This window comes from Arvicanthis niloticus, chromosome 14 (genome assembly GCF_011762505.2).
Source record: "Arvicanthis niloticus isolate mArvNil1 chromosome 14, mArvNil1.pat.X, whole genome shotgun sequence".
NCBI lineage: Eukaryota > Metazoa > Chordata > Mammalia > Rodentia > Muridae > Arvicanthis > Arvicanthis niloticus.
Window position 1 is genome coordinate 11,854,564 of NC_047671.1, and position 19,875 is coordinate 11,874,438.

At 42.4% G+C, this 19,875-nt stretch overlaps 1 protein-coding gene across 1 annotated transcript in view; it reads right to left on the minus strand.

The window, feature by feature from the left end:
- Window positions 1-19,875, minus strand: part of Pstpip2 (proline-serine-threonine phosphatase interacting protein 2) — an 87,471-nt gene that overhangs the window by 12,249 nt on the left and 55,347 nt on the right. The window contains exons 5-7 of the mRNA XM_034518468.2: window positions 17,973-18,079; window positions 10,236-10,298; window positions 616-714 (exon numbers count right to left, since the gene is read on the minus strand). Coding sequence (XP_034374359.1) covers window positions 616-714; window positions 10,236-10,298; window positions 17,973-18,079 — 269 coding nt within the window. The remainder of the gene's footprint in view (window positions 1-615; window positions 715-10,235; window positions 10,299-17,972; window positions 18,080-19,875) is intronic.

Consider the following 19,875-nt stretch of genomic DNA (forward strand, 5'->3'; position numbering starts at 1 on the left):
TATAATTCCTGCCCTCAAGAAGCATGCTGTCAACAAAGAATACAGAAGCTGAGTTTTGAAGACACTTCAAAAAATCGGGGCTGGAGAGATGGTTCAGTGGTTAAGAGCACTGACTGTTTTTCCAGAGGTCCTGAGTTCAGTTCCCAGCAACCACATGGTGGCTCACAACCATTTGTAATGGGGTCTGATGCCCTCTTCTGGTGTGTCTGAAGACAGCTACAGTGTACTCATATACATAAACTAAACAAGTAAATAAATCTTTTTTTTTAATCAAAACTCCTATCCCAACCACTGTTTCCTAATAATGAGCTTCCTGGGTGCTTTCTCCAGCCTCAAAATGTTAACAAGGGCCTTTTCTGGTTCTGATGACTAGAACCAAAGGAACTATTTCTTAGAGACTTAAGATATAAGTTTTTTTTTTAATAATTTAAGCTTTTTGGTTAGCTTTATTTTCGTTTTGTGGGATGGGGTTTCACTGTGCAGCCCAGTCTTGAACTCATGCCTTTCCTGCCTCGCCCTTCTGAGAACTAGAATGCCATTTATGTACATCCTGCCCGACCCTGAGCTGGCTTTAAGCTCACAGGAGGGAATCTCTGACTCTTCCATGCTGCATACCTTCTCTTGTTGCCGTTGGTTGGCCACATTGGCGCTGCGGTGGACAGCTTGCTCCGCCTCATCCTTGTCCCGGCACTTCTGCTCGTAATTCTTCTTGGCCTATGTGTAAACAGAGGATGGGGACGGGTGAGCAGGGTATAAAGTCTGAAAATCCGCTGCCCAGACCTCCAGGCCAGGTCCACGCCCACCAACCGAGCTCTGATTGGTGCTGGAGTCGCCACTAGACATCAGGCTCTCAAAGGGAATGCTTTGAGCAGTCTCCCTTAGTGCTTGCTCTTTTCCAAACTATTCGCAGAGTGGCCCGGGCCAAAGAGAATAGTAACTGCCATTTGGCATGATGCACGTGAGCGCTAAAGACTAAGAAATGGGATTTAAAATGTATATGACTGATTTTTATCATTTCTCTTTATTCTTGAAATAGATTTATGTAACATCCATAATCCTTAGAGTCTATGTGCAATCACATGGCCACAGGAACCAACTCCCTCTCATTCTAAACAGGAATGTCTCCAGCCACTGCCATGAACAGTAGGAGGCACACCAACGCCATCATTCCGCTCACTTTAGTATATTTGAGTTTGGTTTTGTTTGTTTATTTGGAGACAGGGTTTCTCTGTGTAACAGAGCTCTGGCTGTCCTGGACTCACCTTGTAGTCCAGGCTGTCCTCGAACTCACAGAGATATGCCTGCCTCTGCCTCCCAAGAACTAGGTTTAAAGGCATGCACCACCATGCCTGGTCCCATGTTTCTTTTTTTAAAGATTTCTGTTCTATAGAGTTTAAAGTAGCCTACAGCTTATCTTATGCCAGTTTTACAATCAGGATTATGGGATCACTTCTTAAATTCTAATATTTATGGGATCACTTCATAAACCCTTAAAAAGCTATGAATCAAACAACTGGCAAATAAATAAATATGACAGTTAAACTTGACTAAGAATAAAGATGCCCTGTCTTGACTGGAGACATGGCTCAGCCACTAGAGGTTAAGCTCCCAATCAAAAATACAAATCTTTTCTTAGTTTGTTTCTTCAACCTGTAAAATGGAGATCAATGGCAAGAACCAAAATGCAGAGGTTCAAATCCCAGCCTCCCCATTATCTATGGTTTTTTTTTTTAAATAAATTACTTAGTGTCTTTGATTCTCCACCTATAAAGGAAAGGTTTTTATGCTATACATATAGTACATATTTCAAATGCATATGAAAATAAAATATAAACTGTACTTTTATAACTATCACACATTGACATATGAAATTAAAGCCACAAAACCAATAAAATTCAATTGTCGATGATCTCCAAAGGATGGTGGCTCCTTTGGAGAGATAGTCTGCGTCACTGTTACACAATTCCCTACAGTTCTCATAGTTAAGTTTCCACAATTAAATTAGAGTTAGCTTCTCACAGGCTTTCTCTAGATGCTATATGTTATATTGTTATCATATAAAATTTTATGGATGGAAATAGTAGGTTGCTGGTTTTCATAACTATAAAAACACATGACAATCATGCAAAAAGACCCATGTAACAATTCCTTGTTACACAATATCTTGGAGCTACTTCTGTCTATTGAGCATGACCACATTTGTTCCATACTTCTTTGTGGTCCTGAGGATGGACCTTAGGCCTCTGCACTGGGAGGGAAGCATTCTACAACTGGCTACATCTAAGTCCTTGGTTTTCTGGGGCATGGTCTTACTATCAAGTTCAGGCTGCCTTTCAACTCGCTATGTAACCCAGGCTGCCTCAAACTCATGACCCTACTGCCTCTGACTCCTAAATTGCTGGGATTAGGCATACTGGTTTTGGTTTTGTTTATTTTGTTTTCTTGGTTGGTTAGTTGATTGGTTAGTTTTTATGAGACTGATCTTTCTATATAGTCTTGGCTGGCTTGTAATTCACTATATAGACCAGGCTGACCTCAAACACACAGAGATCCTCCTACCTCCGTTTCTCAAGTGTTAGGATTAAAGGTATATGCCAATCTATCCAGTTTTTGACATTTTCAATGGCTGTAAAACACATACATATATATACATATTTAATTCATTTTATAAATGAATACAGCTACAAAATATATTATACTATACGCTAAAATGTTTTTAGCATATAGTACATGTTATTTCTATACATAAAATTTTATCAGCTTCCTTTTCTTTAGACATAATATATTCTGTCTTTTGAGTAATATAAATTTCTTTATACAGCATCAATTCATAGAAGTGTGATTATCTGCCAGAAAGTATGTATAGCTGGGCTGGCAAGATGCCTCAGTAGGTAAAGGCACTTGCTGCAAGCCGAACAACTGGAGCTTGATTCTTGGAACCCACATAGTGGAAAGAGAGAACTAACTCCCGAAAACTTTCCTCTGATCTCCACATGCACACCAACCATGCTATGTGCACAATAGTGTGGGTAATGAAATGAAAATAAATACAGCTTGACACAGGCTGTAGTCATCTATGAGGAGAGGACTTCAACTGAGGAAATGCCTCCATGAGATCCAGCTGTTAGGCACTTTCTTGATTAGTGATTAATGGGGGAAGGCCCAGCCCATTGTGAGTGGTGCCAACCCTGGCACTGTTTGAGCTCCTGACCTGACTTCTTTCAACAATGAACAGTGATCGGGAAGTGTAAACCAAATAAACCCTTTCCTCTTCAACAAGCTTTGGTCATGGTGTTTCACCATAGCAAGACTAGCCCTAGTTAAGACGGTAGTCTATTGTCTTACTTACAACTTATTTTTGTCTTCTGTCATTACTAAAGTGGCACGCTTTCTATTTTGATGTCTTTTGCCTCTTTACCTGTTGAATGCTTTTTATTTTGTTTTTTTTTTCAAGCTGATACAAAATATTTGTCTCAAGTTATTTTATTCAACAAAACCTCTTAACCCTATAAATAATGAAGGGAGCTTCCAAACAGTTATATTTTGCGGTCTACCAGGAATATTGAGGATTTTTTTTTAAAGATTTATTTATTTTTTATATGTAAGTACACTGTCGCTGTCCTCAGATCCCATTCCAGATGGTTGTGAGCCACCATGTGGTTGCTGGGAATTGAACTCAGGACCTCTGGAAGAGCAGTCAGTGCTCTTAACCACTGAGCCATCTCTCCAGCCCAATATCGAGGATTTTCACTGACTTTTTAGTACTAGGGATTGAACCTGGAGCTCATGGAGCCTGCACCTGAACTATAGCCTGAGCCCTTTTAACTGATTTGTAAAAGTGCAGCATGCAGCAGAAACACTGAACAGCTGTATGGGAGACAAGTCACAAACACCCACCCCCCGTTTGTGCATCCTAAAAGTTCATAAAAGTAGGGTCACAAGATGGCCCAGCTGGTAAAAGCTTGACAGCCTGAGTTCCATCTCTGACCCATGTGTAGAATGAGAGAACCTGTCCTTCCTGGTTGGTCTTGACTCCTGCATGTGCATGTACACATGTGCAGGAAATAAATATTGGAATACATATAAAGTATATCATTTTTACTAAAAGGTATCTTAAATTGAAAGTTATTAAATTACTCATTTTTCTCTTTTATTGTTTAATATAGTATGTTAAGTAGTTTTTCCATGTCGTAACATACTCTTCATAATTGTATATTTTTAATAGATCATTTCGTTTTAAATTTTTGTTGTTGTTTTGTTTTTAAATAATTTTTATTGGATATTTTATTTACATTTCAGATGCCATCCCCTTTCCCCATTTCCCCTCCCTAGAAAACCCCTATCCCATGCTCCCTTTTCCTTTTTGCTTTTATACAATTTTTTTAAATGTTAATCAAAGGTTTTATAAGTTTGGTAATGCTCAATCATATGTGTAACCCAATACCCAACCTAGATATATCAACTATCTTTGACTGGTGGAGACACGTGAACATCTGCCTCCATGCCCCACCCTCTCTTTCTCTCTCTTTCTCTCTCTCTCATCACCTAGCTTCTCCTCTCCTTCTTCTTCTCCTCTCCTTACTCCTTCTCTTCCTCTCAGTACTCCTTCCCCCTTAGCTCCTCCTACATATCACCCTTCCTGTTAAAATAAAACTTTTCTCTCAAAATACAATTAGAGCATAATTGTGCCTATTTGTACCAGTGAGGTACAAGATAGTCCTAATACCCAGTCCAACATTTTGTTGACTAACCAGAACCTCTGTCATCTCTCCTAACTAAGACACTTAGTTTTGAACCTGGCTTTTTTCTTGGCTTTAGAGTGAATGTCAGCTGAAAACCATCCACTCAGATCTTTTCTCTCAAAGTAAATAGTCAGGATTGTCTATGAGACTATCCGGATACAGTGAAGACACAGCGTCAGAGGCTTATCAATTTACTCTTCCCCCCACCCCTCTTCTAATATCTCAACGCCTGTAATCAGCTTGAAGAAGTTACAGAAGAGTCAGCGCCCCTATTCCCTGGGCTTGGGGACTAAAGTGGTTAATATTGGGCTGTCTTTCTAGGGAAAAGTAGTGGTTTTGTTGGAACAGGGAGGATTAGCTAGGATTTATTGCATAGCCATAACCTAGTAGTAGAAATCTGTATAATTATTATCAAGATGAAGTTATAATTTCTTAAATGGTACAAAATTTACTTTGATTTCAAATTTAAGGTTTTCATTGGTACGAGCTTCTTACTGATATAAAAGTGAGATGAATATTGATATTCTCATGGGCATTGTGCCTGTATAACACATTTAGGAATACAAGGCTTAGACCCAGTCCTTCTTTAACTTTTTTAACTGATTTGAGATGGTTAGCCTGTGAGTTAAGGGACTATAGCAAATTCATGGCTTTGAGTTTATTGTTAGGGTGTTTTCTATATTTTATTTAGAAATAGCTGAGAGGAGTTAATAGACAATAGTCCAGATTACCTTACATGGATAGTTGGTTTTCAAAACGTCAGAAGTCCATAGAATTGACGTTACAAACATTTCTATATTAATGTTCATTTTTATTAGAGACCTGTCTGCTCCTGACAGCTTCCTGTCTTGGATTCTAAGAAGAAATTGAGCATCTTTGGAGTTACTCCAGCTGTAGGGAGACAGCCACTAGGCAAGAATTGCCTCTTTCCATCTACAGACAAATTATTGTCCAGAAAAGGACACACTTGCGGAATAGTCGACTGATTATATCTGCCAAGACAGAGTAATCAGCCCTTAATAATTCTGCATCACTAAGGTCTGTCAGATGATTCTGAGCCAGAAGGCTGAAGATTTGATGCTCCAACGTTCTGTAGTATAGGGACTGTCTAGTTGTTCAGCGGTCTCTATAAATTGGCTAAGTTTTAGAAGCTATGCTTAGTGCTTCCCATAATTTCAGTTAACTCAGTCATTCTGGATTTCTGACGGGGTTGAATACCGTTTTAATTTTTTTAAAGATTTATTTATTTATTTAATGTATATGAGTACAATTGTAGCTGTCTTCAGACACACCAGAAGAGGGCATCAGATTCCATTACAGATGGTTGTGAGCCACCATGTAGTTGCTGGGAATTGAACCCAGGACCTCTGGAAGAGCAGTCAGTGTCTTAACCACTGAGCCATCTCTCTAGCCCTTTAATTTTATTTTTAACTCTGTGTCTGTATGGTGTGCAGGTGATCACGATGGCCTTAAGTGCAGTGCTCATGGAGGTCAGAAGAGGGCATCCAATACCCTGGTGCCAGAGTCACAGGCAGTTATAAACCCCAGGAACTGAACACAAGCCCTGTGCAAAAACAAGGCTGCTTTAACTGCTGAGCCATCTAGCTGGCCCTTATGATTGGTTGTTATTCTTCTTGTTGTTTTCAGAGATGGACTCTCTATGTAGCCTGGGCTAACCTGGAACTTGTTACATAGACCAGGCTGACCTTGAAGTCAAAGAGATCCACCTGTCTCTGCCTCCCAGGTGCTGGGATTTAAGGCATGAGCCACGAGACAAGGCTCTAACTGTATATTAAAGGCTACCAACTATATATAGTCCTTCTCCCATGGTTAGTCACTAAATCATTACGGTTCTCTTTATTACAGTTAATGAACAGGTTCACGCCTTTGTTCTTCAGGTTTCTGGATGATTCCTTGAGGTAAAGTCTTAGATTCTTAGCATAATATTGCTGGGATTTTTTTGGTCATATTTATGACCATAAAAAACATACTAAAAAAAAGCCCTCCCCTTTAAAAAGTAGTATTGAAAGACAAAGAACCAGCAACTGCCGAGGAGAGGCCACCTTGGTGAGGAGTTCAAGGTCATCTGTTTACCAGGCTACCTGTGACACCAGCTCCCCTCCTGATCCCCTTCTGATCAGTGACAGAAACTGCAGTGTCTCTTCTTCCAGGAAGAAGCAGTGGACACCATGTGGGGAACCTGAGCTTTTACTGTGCATGACCTACTTGATAGTAATCAGGCCCTTCCCCTCCTGGGTTGGGGCAGTGAGAAGTCAGAGCTTCTGGTGTGCCCAGAGGGGAAGTTAAACTCTTATCCCCAGATAGCAGTACTAAGACACTTGCCTCACCTCGTGCTGGACGCCATCACAGGAAACCAGCTAAAACATGACTTAAGTAACCCAGAGCTTTTTCATGATACCGTAAACATACCAAATCAGCTGAATATCACCCAAACCAAGAGTTAGACAAAAAATATCAAGCTGGATGGACAAAAGCAACCAACAGATTCTGATAGATGTTAGAATTACCTGACTGCAAAGGTAACTCTACAACTACACACCCAAACAATCTGAAGCAAAACAGCATGGCAACGCTACAGAAAAGCTAAGCAAAGAAATAGAAGATAAAAAGAACCCAAGAAGAAATCTCAGAGTTGAAAAGTAGCTTAGAAAAACAGAAGCCCCATGAAGAAGAGAAGAGACAAGGGCTGAATGAACAGCAAGGAGTGGACATCACTAGTGTGGGCAAGAGTATGTCTGGTATTTTCTCGTGGCGGTGACCAAATGGCAGCTGGTAGAAGGAAGCATTTACTTCAGGTCACAGTCCAACATGGCAGGGAAGGTACAGTGGAGTCCATGGCAACAGAGCCCGGTGCTCCTCACAGCTCAATGCATTGGAGCAGAAGCAGAGCGAGGGAAACACTCCTTGTTCCATGGGCTTTCCTCCTTTCCTGATTTTGATTCAGACTCAGCCCAGGCTGTAGTATGGTGTCCCCTGCCATGTTCAGAGCAGGACGGTCATCCTTAATTCAGCCTCTGGGGAAAGACCTTCACAGGAAAAACTCCAAGGTAAACATCACTGATACCCTTGGTTCTTTTAATCCAATCACACTGGCAATCAAAAGTAATCATCACTGAAAACAAAAAAAGGCTGAGAGAATTTAACAGAGCCCATAGGGCCTTTTGTACAAAGAGAAGCAAGCCAGTACTCATGGACTTGGGGTCCTAGAAGACAGGCTGGAAACACACTCGAGGGCCTAACTGGAGAGATTTCAGCTTTTTAAAAAGATGTAACCTATAGGATTAATAGTAACTGAACTCCAAATGAGAGAATCCTAAGGACACCGAAGGCATGTGACCGAATTACTAAAAGCTAAAAACAAAGAAAATGTCTTAAAAACAGTGACAGTAATGACATCTTATCGTAAAGAAAAAGCAACTTGAGTGATACAGATTCCTTAGTAGGAACAATGAGAACCAAAAGGGAGAAGGATGGTAAGGCTGAAGGAAAAGAACTGAGAAGGTACAATCCCACGGCCCCCGACCCGTCAGTCAGTCAGCAAATGTGAGGACGGGGCAGCATTACAGATGAGCTTCACTCAATGATAGGAAAAATACAATTGTGTCACGTGCAGAAAAATGAGTAAGACTGGAGTTTACAGTAAGCAAGATAAGGCAGACCAAGACAAGTATGTCTTTCTCAAATGGAAGTCTCGTGTCATGTGTATTTCACCACAAGAAACAAAGTAGAGCAAAAGAAATTACAGAGAGAAATTACAGGCTCACACCACCAAGCTTGACAGCCTCAGTTGGATCTCTGAGGCCCACACTATGGAAGGACAGAGCCAACTACTGAAAGTTGTCCTGACTTCCACACATATACTGCATGTATGGAGGACAGCTGCATGTTCTCTCTGTCTCATACACACATACACACACACACACACACATCTTTTTTAGGATTCATGGAGAAAAGCTGAAGAGGTTTCTCAGTGGTTAGAGCACCTGTGCTCTTCAGAGGAACCAGGTCTGAGTCCCAACTCTCACACAGCAGCTCACGACCAACCCCCTGTAACTCCAGCTTTGGAACTCCGACGCCCTCTTCTGGCCTTCCTGGCCACGCCCATAGTGATATACATATATACAGGAAAAATATTCACATACATAAAATAAAAATGATTTGATAAAGATTTATGGAGAAATCAAAAAAACTCTTTAAAACTTATCTTAAGTGTATGCTGGAGTTACAGGGGGTTGTGAGCCGCTCTGTAGGTACAGGGAACGCATGCCATGCCACAGAGTGTAACTGTGGGAGTCAGTTCTCTCTTTCCTCTGTGTGTACCAGGGATCAAACTCAAATCTCATATCATCTACATACGCAGAGACGTGTGTTCTAAGAGGAGATTTTGTTGTAATTAGCACTAACAGACTCATGGAGAAGCTCAGGCAGATCCATAACAACTTATCCCTAGCTTGGCAGGCACTGTTAATAAATTAAAAGAAATGAATTAAATTAGTTAGTATAAATAAATTAAAGGAAAGGAGGCTTTTATAATCTCCAGATATCTTAAAAAACAAAAGGGTCATTCAGTAAAATGAGCAACAGACAAGATTCAGAAATGCCATGGGGTCAAAAGTTCAAGTACAAAATAAATAGTGTATGTGTCTGTATACACACACACAGACACACACACACATATGAGGGAGGGAAAGTGTGTGTGTATCTACATGTGCATGCCTTTATGTGTCCATGCATGTATGTATGTGTGTGCCTGTGTCTCTGTGAATATTTGTTTGTGTGTGTACATTTGTGTATGTATGTATGTGTCATGTGATTTTTGTATCACAACCTAAGATATTTAAGTGGACTTGTTTTATATTTTCCAGGTGTCATGTTAACTTCTCCAGAGGGATAAACAAACATCCACTCACCCGCAGTCAGGCACCAACAGCAGACAAAGAGATGATTCCACTCAACTCTAGCTTGCTGAACTAGTGAGTTTGACTGCAGATATTTATAGGAACAAGGGTGAAGGCTAGCCTACAGAAGCGGGGACAACATATGCGTACCTACACCACAGAAAAAAAGTCTGCCACTCCCCAGAGCTGTGTCTATCTATGTGTCCTGGTTGAAAGCATGGCTTTGTGAAGCCCTTAGACACTTGCGGTCATTCATTTTTTCTGCCCTGTGGACCTCCCTCTCCTGCAGGAGGAAATGCTACTGGGTCCAGTCTTGCCAGGGATGTTGGTAGCCACAGCTACTCCAACTTAGAAGGCAGCAGCCATGCCATGCCATGCCAGAGGACAAGTTCTACACTAGCTAACTGGAAGCAAAGCACTGTTGCAGCTTCTCTCCCATCTTCAAGCTTCCCAAGGCAAGCACTGGTAGATGACATAGTGGGAACATCCCTTGAATAGAGACACACGCATGCACAGCACAGAATCTGATGATGTCACTATTACAACGACAGCAGTCGCAGCAGGCGTGACTTACGTCCATGGCTTTCTTGAACTGTGAGTTCTTTTGTTTGTGAGCTGCATCCATTATCGTTTCTGTCTGTAAAAGAGAATACAGGCACTGTCAATAAAACCCATGTTACTGCTAACAGCAGCTTGTCTTGGGGGCTAAGCCTTCAGTGTGGGTTTTCTAGCTTAGTCCTTACAGCACCCAGAAGCCGGATGTGCTATTTATTATCCCCACCTCACAAATGAAGACAGTAAAGAACAGAGGCTCACAGCCTAATGATTGTGACTTGGCCTTGTTCCCCTGCTAATGACTCTGCTTGTCATTTAACCTGGCACTCATACAGCCAGCCCTGAATACTCAAGACATGACCAGGAAGCTCACTGGTCACCGCGGAATGCTTTCCTCTGTGAGTCTAGCATCAAAGAACTTTGGTTTCAAGAAGGAATACTGAATTTTTATTAAAATACCATTTGTATTTTAAAAGAGTCTTTGTTCCGGAAGCTACGTCAGCACAGGCAAATTAGGTACTCAACCTCCACTCTGTGGCCCCCAGATGACAAATGCTTTATAGCAAGTTGCTGGGAGACCACGGAAGTGTCTGTAGCACTGCTAACAGAAACTGTTCTGTGATCCTTTGCTTCATCAACCCAACAAGGTAACTCTATGCAGTTCCCTTGAGCACAGTGTCTTCATTGTAGTTGTGATGGCTGGACATTTGTTAGTCAAAGTTATAACATAGATTACTTATGATAAATACCTCCCATTATCCAACACTGCTACATGCATCAGTTTCATGCTCACAGTATCTCTTCTGTGTAAGTGCTACATCTCCATTTTCCTGTTGGCAATGAACTTTGTGAGCTCAAAAAAATGAGTCAGTGTGGAGGTCTGAATAAGGATGGCCCTCATACGCTCACATATTTGAATGCTTAGTCCCCCATTAGTGGAACTGTTTGGGAAGGATTAGGAGGTGTGGCCTTGTTTGGAGGAGGTGTGTCACTGGGAGCAGGCTTTGAGCCCACATCATTCTCAGATAGCTTTCTCTCAGCCTCATGGTTGTTATCTTAACAGTAACCACCCAGCTTCTGCTCCAGGGTCATGCCAGTCTGTCTGTTGCCATGTTCCCTGCCAGGAAGTCATGGATCACATGTAAAGCTATAAACAACAATAAACTTTTTCTTCTCTAAGTTGCTTTGTTCATGGTATCTGCACCTCAATGGAAAAGCAACGAAGACAGTCAGCAAATAAGAAAGCTACATTGCTGGAAGGTGTTGACACATGAATCATCACAAGAGACAGCCGTGGATGGCTTTTCAGGATATTTCAATGAATACTTAGGGTGGTGTCACTTCAAATGGGATAAATGAAATTCCCTCAAGGGAGCTTGAAGGAGCCCAGAATTCACCTTCTAGCTTTCTCTGAAAGAGAAATAGAAGGAAGTAGCTATTCCTCTGCTGAGGAAGACAATGTAGACACAGTGACAGGCTCCAACAGGAGTCCTACATGGACACAAGACCCATGACAGACCCTGGTCACAGCTGCTAGGGAGCTGAGGTTCACGTGACTGATTAGATGGCTCTGCCAGCAAGAGTTAGCTTTACTCCTCAAATAATTCCAGCTGGTTTCCCAAGGCTACTTGAGCAGGTCAATTAGGAGCACTGAGCTTAGCCCTGACCCTTTTAGTCTAAATAAACACTTTGCAACTTGTCTAGTTGATTGTTGACGACACCAGTTTATCATTGACAGCCCAATATGTCTCCTTATCTCTCAGTTCTATATAGCATTTACTTTAGACACTTCTCAGGGCTGAGCGACTTACACTACCTCTTCACTTCCCATCATCCCCCTCTGCCTTCACAGGCACACCAGCATTTGAAAGTTGTCAAGATCCTAAAAAGCAGCTATTGACTCTTAAGGAGATCCGGGCAATTTCCGGTTGCTGGGGTGACTCACAATGTTCCAGACCACTCAGAGTTAGTGGATGCATGTCAGGCCCATCCCTATCTACTAAGGAACCTTGACCTAAGTCTTCTTCTGCCCACCGTCACTTCCACGGTGACCTCACAGTGACCTCAGTGAGTCCAAATTCTCTTCAAGGTGCTTGGGGATTTGGGGTGAGGGGGAAGAGAGATTCATCCAGGACTTGGGTTTTCTGCTCAGACCAAATCTAATGTGAATGTGTTTTATTATTGATAACACAGAGGATGCAAAAAAAAAACTCAACTATGTCATCTAAAAGGTCAAAGAGGAGGAGGAAAGGGAAAGGGAATAAGAGATTTCAGAAAGACCCAAGTAATTCTGAGGTAGCTTACAAAGTCCAAGGACTACCTCCATGCCCTGCCCACCTCCAGGAATGAGAGGGGCCTCTCATTACCTCATCAGTGACCTCTTCTTCTTCTCTTCTTCTTTTTATTGTTATTTTTTATTTTTGTTTTTCAAGGCAGGGTTTCTCTGTGTAGCCCTGGCTGTCCTGGAACTCACTCTGCAGACCAGACTGGCCTCAGACTCAGAAATCTGCCTGCCTCTGCCTCCCAAGTGCTGGGATTAAAGGCGTGAGCCACCACCGCCCAGCTTCAGTAGTGGCTTCTAACTCCTGGCTTTATCATAAGAATGATTTCCTCCAGGAGGCTTCACCAACCCCAAGTGAGGTTGCACGTCCCTACCAGATGGTGAGATGGGGCTTCCCCTACCACTGTGTAAGACTCTCATATTTTATCCTGGTTTTGTGTCACATGAGTCTGTCTGACTATGTGCTGTGCTTAGTAGAAGGATAACATGTCCACCGTGGGGCTCATCCTCAAGGAAACACTACTTGAAGAAGTGAGCAGCTATAAACGTCTAACCAGCCATCCTTCCCACCTGTCCCGTGCCCCAGTTTACTAAAGAAATTAATTAGGGAACCAATAAAATGTTTCAGTAGTTACAGACACTTGTGGTCAAGTCTGGTAACATAAATTTAATCCCAGCACCCACTCGGTGGGAGAAGAGAACCACCTCTTGCAAGTTGTCCTCTGATTTTCACATACACACCATGGCACATACACATATACATCAGATGCATGTTTGTGCGCGCGCGCACACACACACACACACACACACACACAGAGTCACAGAGATCAGAAAACAGGACTAGAATGATGACTCAGCAATTAAGAGCACTCTTTGCAGAGGATCTGGGTTCAATTCCAGTTTACACATAACATCTATAGCTCCTGTTCAAGGGCATCTCTGACATCTCCATGTAACCTCCACAGGCACAAGACACACACATGGTATGCAGACATATGCAGATAAAACACTAATAGATGTAAGATAAAGATTGTTTTGATTTCTGTTTTGTTTTGAGACAGAATCTCACTGGCTTTCCTGGAACTCACTGTATAAACCAGGTGGGCCTTGAACTCACAGAGATCTGGCTGCCGCTGCCTCCCACGGGCTGGAATTAAAAGCTTGTACCACCACACCTGGTTAAAGATAACTTTTTAAATCTAAAAAAAAAATATATTTTAGAGGCAGAAAGCATTCTACTTAAAAGTTTATTGGGTTTTTTAAAAAATAAATCAGTAAATTAGGTGTGGAGACACAGCTCAAGTACTCTACCTTACTTGCCTAGCATAACCAAGACAGTAACTAGCAGCATGAGAGAAAAAGAAAGACAGGAAAGAAAAGCAAGCACCGGACTAGTGCCTGTGGTAAGTGGAAATGGCTACATTTCCAAGAAGTGGAAGACCAGAGATGCAGAGTGACAATTTGTAAAAGGGAAGTTAGCATTGGCACATTTCCCCCCCTAAAATAGATTCTTTAAAAAAAAAAAAAAAAAAAGTTACTCAAACTCACTTCAGAGTTCATTGTGAAACACATAGTACAATTTTCTTAGTAAACTCTGGACTTTTCAATGTTTTGAAAGTGTCTCCTGAAGCAAATGGAACTTCAACTGAGCACTTGCTGCTCTGCTGCTGTTCTGATGCCAACACCGGAGTCTAGGCAACATTAGTGGGGAGTGATCCAGGAGCCATGCAGAGCTGGCTGGTTCCCCCACTAGGGCCAGGGCTGCTAAGTCCACCTGATGATGCGAAGGAACACCTCCTTTATTGGAATCACCAATGCAAAGCCCAGCCGACTTAGGTATTACACTCTTTTTAAGTTTTTCCCTGTTCCACACAAGACATATCTCCGTAACTTTTTAATTATTTCTTTTCTTTTTATCCTTTTGAGACAAGGCCACACTGAGTAACTCTCCCACTGGCCTGGAACCAGACTTATTCTTCAATTTACAGGGACCAGACTGCCTCTGTCTCCAAGGTGCATTATATTTTTTTATATATTTTTTAATTGTTTGTCTGTGCCTCCCTGTCTGTGAGTATGTGCATGTGAATACAGGTGTCATGGAGGCCAGAAGGATCGTAAACCCCTGGAGCTGACTTATGATTGAGCTGTCTACCATGGATGCTGAGACATGCACTAGATCCCTGCAGTAGCAGTACACCCTCAACTGCTGAGCCATCTTTCCAACCCCCAAGTTATTTTGCTGTCATTTCAGCCAGGTGTGGTGGCATATGCCTTTAGTTCCAGCACTCAGGAGGCAAAGACAGGTGGCTCTCTGTGAGTTTCAGGACAGCCAGGGCTATATAAAGAACCCTGTCTCAGAAAAAGAAAAGAGAAGAGAAGAGAAAAGAGAAGAGAAGAGAAGAGAAGAGAAGAGAAGAGAAGAGAAAAAGGAAGGAAGAAAGGAAGGAAGGGAGGGAGGGAGGAAGGGAGGGAGGGAGGGAGGGAGGGAAGGAGGGATGGAGGGAGGGAGGAAGGAAGGAAAGAAGAAAGGAAGGGTAAATAAAAGAAAGAAACAGCTGGGCAGTGGTGGTGCATGCCTTTAATCCTAGCACTTGGGAGGCAGAGGCAGGCGAGTTGAGGCCAGCCTGGTCTACAGAGTGAGTTCCAGGACAGCCAGGGCTACACAGAAAAACCCTGTCTCGAAAAACCAAAAGAAAGAAAGAAAGAAAGAAAGAAAGAAAGAAAGAAAGAAAGAAAGAAAGAGAAAAATTGTCACTTCAGGGCTGGAGAGAACTAGCCATTTAGAGGACCCAAGTTTGACTCCAGCGCCCATGTCAGGTCATTCACAAACACCTGTTAAATCAGTTCCAGGGGATTCAATGTCTCCATGAGCACCCACACACAGGTGCACAAATCCACACAGAGACACACATGTACAGCATAATTAAAAAATTTTTAAAAATAACTCTTTGTGGCTAGGGGACAAGAGAGGGATCCAAAGTGGGCAACTAAGAGAGGCTGCAGAGGAAAGCGGGGGAAGTGATGTAATTTATTTCAGTTAAAAACATATTTCAAGTCTACAGCATGAGTTCCAGGACAGCCAGGACTACACAGAGAAACCCTGTCTCGAAAAACCTAAAAAAAAGAAAGAAAGAAAGAAAGAAAGAAAGAAAGAAAGAAAGAAAGAAAGAAAAATAATAATAATAATAATAACTTTTTAAAAGCCTGGTGCTGGGCATGGTGGTGCACATCTTTCATCTGAGCACTGGAGAAGCAAACAGAAGCATCTCCAAGAGGTAGAGGCCAGCCTGAAGATGTAAGAGTTACAGAGCAGCCAGGGCTACACAGGGAGACCTCCATCTCAAAAGAAAACGAAATCTATAATTTCCTAAAAGAGATGACAGATTTGGCAATGTCAGACAAAAAGATGTGCTATCCAATGAGTATGGCACACTTGATAATTCTGCTTGGAATATGCCTCTGGGAGAGATGCGATAGTCTGAGAGAACGTGTTTAAGTGTTTGATACAGCGATCGTTCCTTAACCGCCTGTGTCCATCCTTCCTTCCATTACGCAAGCGCAAGCGCTGGCTGAGAAACAGGAAGCAGCGGTGCTGTGCAACCCAGCAGCTCTTAAACTGGGCGTCGCCGCACATGTTTGTAGTGCTAGCCCTCGTGAGTGGGAAGCGGGAGACTATGCTAGATGGTGAGTGGGACGCCAGCCTAGGCTTCATGAAACCCTGTCTCGATCAAACAAAGGAAAAAAGCAGCTCACGAAATTATGGTGGACATGAGACAGGAAGGCCCTTAGGTTACTGTGGGCAAACTCAGAGCAACCCAGATTCCAACTGGAAACTGCAGGCAGAGTTGCTCATCTTGAGCAGTTAGGGTAGGAATCAGCCTTAATACTGGCTGTGGATGGATGGGCAGAGACTGTAAAAAACAGTATCAGCTATAGTCAAAAGCTAGGATGCAGCAAGGATTTCACAGGGACCTCTAAGAAGGATGACAGGTCCCCAAATGTCCACAGAGACCAGAATAGAAATCTTTGGTGTCAGCCTTCCAGTCTTGAAAGACATTCATTCTTGTGAGAGCTCTAATTGGCTAAACCCTGCATGTACAGGTTTTTCAGGAACAAAATAATCAAAATTGTGGCTGCTCTGGTCTAAATAACATTATAATATAAACTTGGATTTATTTCTGGATTCTTCTAAGTCACTGAACATTTACACCTTTGATTCAGCACTTAGAAGGCAAAAAAAAAAAAAAAGTGGATCTCTGAGTTTGAGGCCAGCCTGGTCTACAGAGTGAGTTTCAGGATAGCCAGGGCCACACAAAGAAACCCTGTCTCAAATAATCAAAAAAGAAAAAGAAGAAGAGTCTCATGGCTGCTGGAGAGCTGGCTGAGCAGTTAACACCATTGGCTGCTCTTATAGAAGATGTGATTCGAGGCCAGCCTGGTCTACAGAGTGAGTTTCAGGACAGCCTGGGCTACACAGAGAAACCCTGTCTCAAAAAAAAAAAAAAAAAAAAAAAAAAAAGATTCGAGTTCAGCTCCCAGCACCCACAGAAGGCTCACAATAGTCTGTAACTCCAGTTCCAAGGGTTTTGATGCCTCCTTCTGGTTCCATGGGCACCAGGTATATATGTGGCACACACATACATGCAGACAAACAATCATACACATAAAATAGCAATGAATGCGTGTTTAAATAAAAAGGAGCCTCTCCAGAGCTGTGGTGAAGACAAACCAACTTGAATTCCCCAGAGCCATGGTTTCTCTAGGAATAGAATAGGATTGTTCTATAGCATCATGAACTTCAAGGAGAGTGTGAGTCTCCTCCAGTTCGTCACCCTCCTCTAAGACCTCGCTTGGGAGGGGTGTGATCTGGAGGCTCAGTGGCTAGGATGTGCTAGATCCTGCTGATGGAGGTAAAAGACTCTCCAGCCATCTTCTTAACAGGGGCAGTCGATCTGAAAAGAGGAGACTCGCACACAGAACCACTGAGTCACGCAAGAATTTTACCCAAGTTCTTGGCGTTTGAACTCGCAGCCTCATGTTTGTATGGGAAGCACGTCACTAACTGAATCATCCCTCCAGCACGTCTGCAAGTATAAAAGGAAGACTGGCCTGATGTACAAGACACACACTCCTAGACTGAGTCTCTACATGGACACTCCAATATGTAATTTCTCAAGCCAGAAAAAGGTTATGATTGTATCTTGGGGTGAGAACCAAGTTGAGGCTGTTTGGGGGTTTTGTTTGTTTGTTTGTTTTTGTTTCTTGTTTGGTTGTTTTGTTTTTTGAGACAGGATCACACTGTGTAGCTCTGGCTGTCCTGATGTCCTGGAACTCACTATGTAGACCAGGCTGGCTTCGAACTCACGGAGAGCTCTGCCTGCCTCTGCCTCCCAAATGCTGAGCAATTTCCTAACAGACACGCCTGAGATTTCTCTGTAGAGGAAAGGTGATATTTGAACACACACATAAACCAACCTTTTTCCGCTGCAGCTTCTGTCTTTCCCTGAATTCTTCCATCTTCCTGGCCTCTTCTCTTAGAGTCTGTGCAAGCTGAATGTGACACTGAGCCACATTGTCTACTTCTGTAAAAAGAATTTGTAAATAAAGTCAAGGGCCACTCGTGTCTAAACTCAAATATACACACAACTATTCAAAACTACACATACAGATCTGGGGCAAGAAGCAAAATTAAGAACAATTCTCTTGGTCACTAATACACATTGAGGTCCTTCTTGTGCCCAACATGGCCCTAGATACCAAGACCAAAGCTAAGTCTTTAGCTTAGCTTCTTGCCACTAACTGTTACTACCCCAGTGTATGCCCAGGGCTTGGGGTTGGGGTTACACAGCCAAGATTCCTACTCAATAACCTTATATCCTGAGACATTAGATTTCATTGTCAACTTGACATGACCTAGAACCACCTGGGAAGAGAGTCTTGATGAAGGACTGTTAGCCTATGGGCACATCTGTGGGTGGCTGTCTTAATTAAGTTAACTGACAATGAAATTCCCAACCTAGTGTGGGCAGCACCATTCCCTAGTCAGGGACCTTGAATTTTATAAAAGTGGAGAAATCCAGCTGAGCACAAGCAAGCGAGTGAGTGAGTGAGCGAGCGAGCGAGCAGAGTGGGTGGGTGGGCTGGCAAGCAGAAGGCGGGCGGGCAGGCAGGCGAGCATGAGTATAATAACCATTACTCTCTGTTCTTGCCTACGGATGTGATGAACTCCCTCCCATGATGGGCTGCAACTGTAAGCTGAGTAAACGCTTTCTCTCTAATTTCTTGTCAGAACAGTTTATCATAGCAAGAGAAATAGAAGTAGAGCATTGCTAAGACCACAATTTCAAATTAAATTCCTCAACCTCTCTACACAATCTCTGAGTGCTTCCTACCTCTGGCCTCCAATGAGTTTAAACATTTATCAAAAGCTCACACAATATTTTGACTTCTGACAATTGTTTGTCTTTTTAAGAGAAAGGACAGGGAAAAAAAACATATTTTGCTCAAATTAGACTGATTATGGTTTGTGCACACCCTTAATCCCAGCACTTGGGAGGTAGAGGCAGAAGCAAAGCCAGCTTGTTCTACATAGTGAGTTCCAGGACAGGTAGGCCTTCATGGAGAGAAACTATCTCACACAAACAAACAAATATCCAAAACCCTACAAATTGAAGCATGCCATTAAAGCTAGAGAGACTGACTTAAGAAAAACTTGAACTTTTAAAATTTCTGTGTGTGTGTGTGTGTGTGTGTGTGTGTGCATTTTCTGTGTATGTCAAGAACACAGTGCATGTGTCAAGGAGAGAAGAGAAATTTGAGGTTTGGTTCTCACCATCCACCTTGTTTGAGACAGGGTCTCTTTGTTTTTGCCACTGTGCACACCAAGCTAGTCAACCCATGAGCTTCTGAGACTTCTCTTGTTCCTGCCTGAGATATAGACAGGCAACTATCATACCTGGTTTTATGTGTGTTCCTGGGATATGAACTTTGGTCTTGACAAATACCTACTGAGCCATCCCTCCAGGTCATTAAAAAATTAATTTTAACTTGTACTATTAAAATAACTTTGTAAGTTAGAAGATAAACACACACACACAAGAAACAAAGTTAGCAACTTATATAGCAAAGAATTATGTTTAAAACATCTTCACAAATGCTCAGCCCTAAGTGAGGTGTCCAAATCACACCCCTCTCTCTGCAAGTGTCAGGAATCTGTGTGGAATCAGGGGGGTGGAAAGATTTAAGAGCCAGAGGTGGTGGATGACAGGATAGAGCTGACGCACTAGAAACTCAAGAAGACTGGACAGCACACACAAGCTCAAGCTAAACAAAATCTCAGTGCAGAGAAAGAGAAGTGGGCACAAGGCCCTACTCCTAG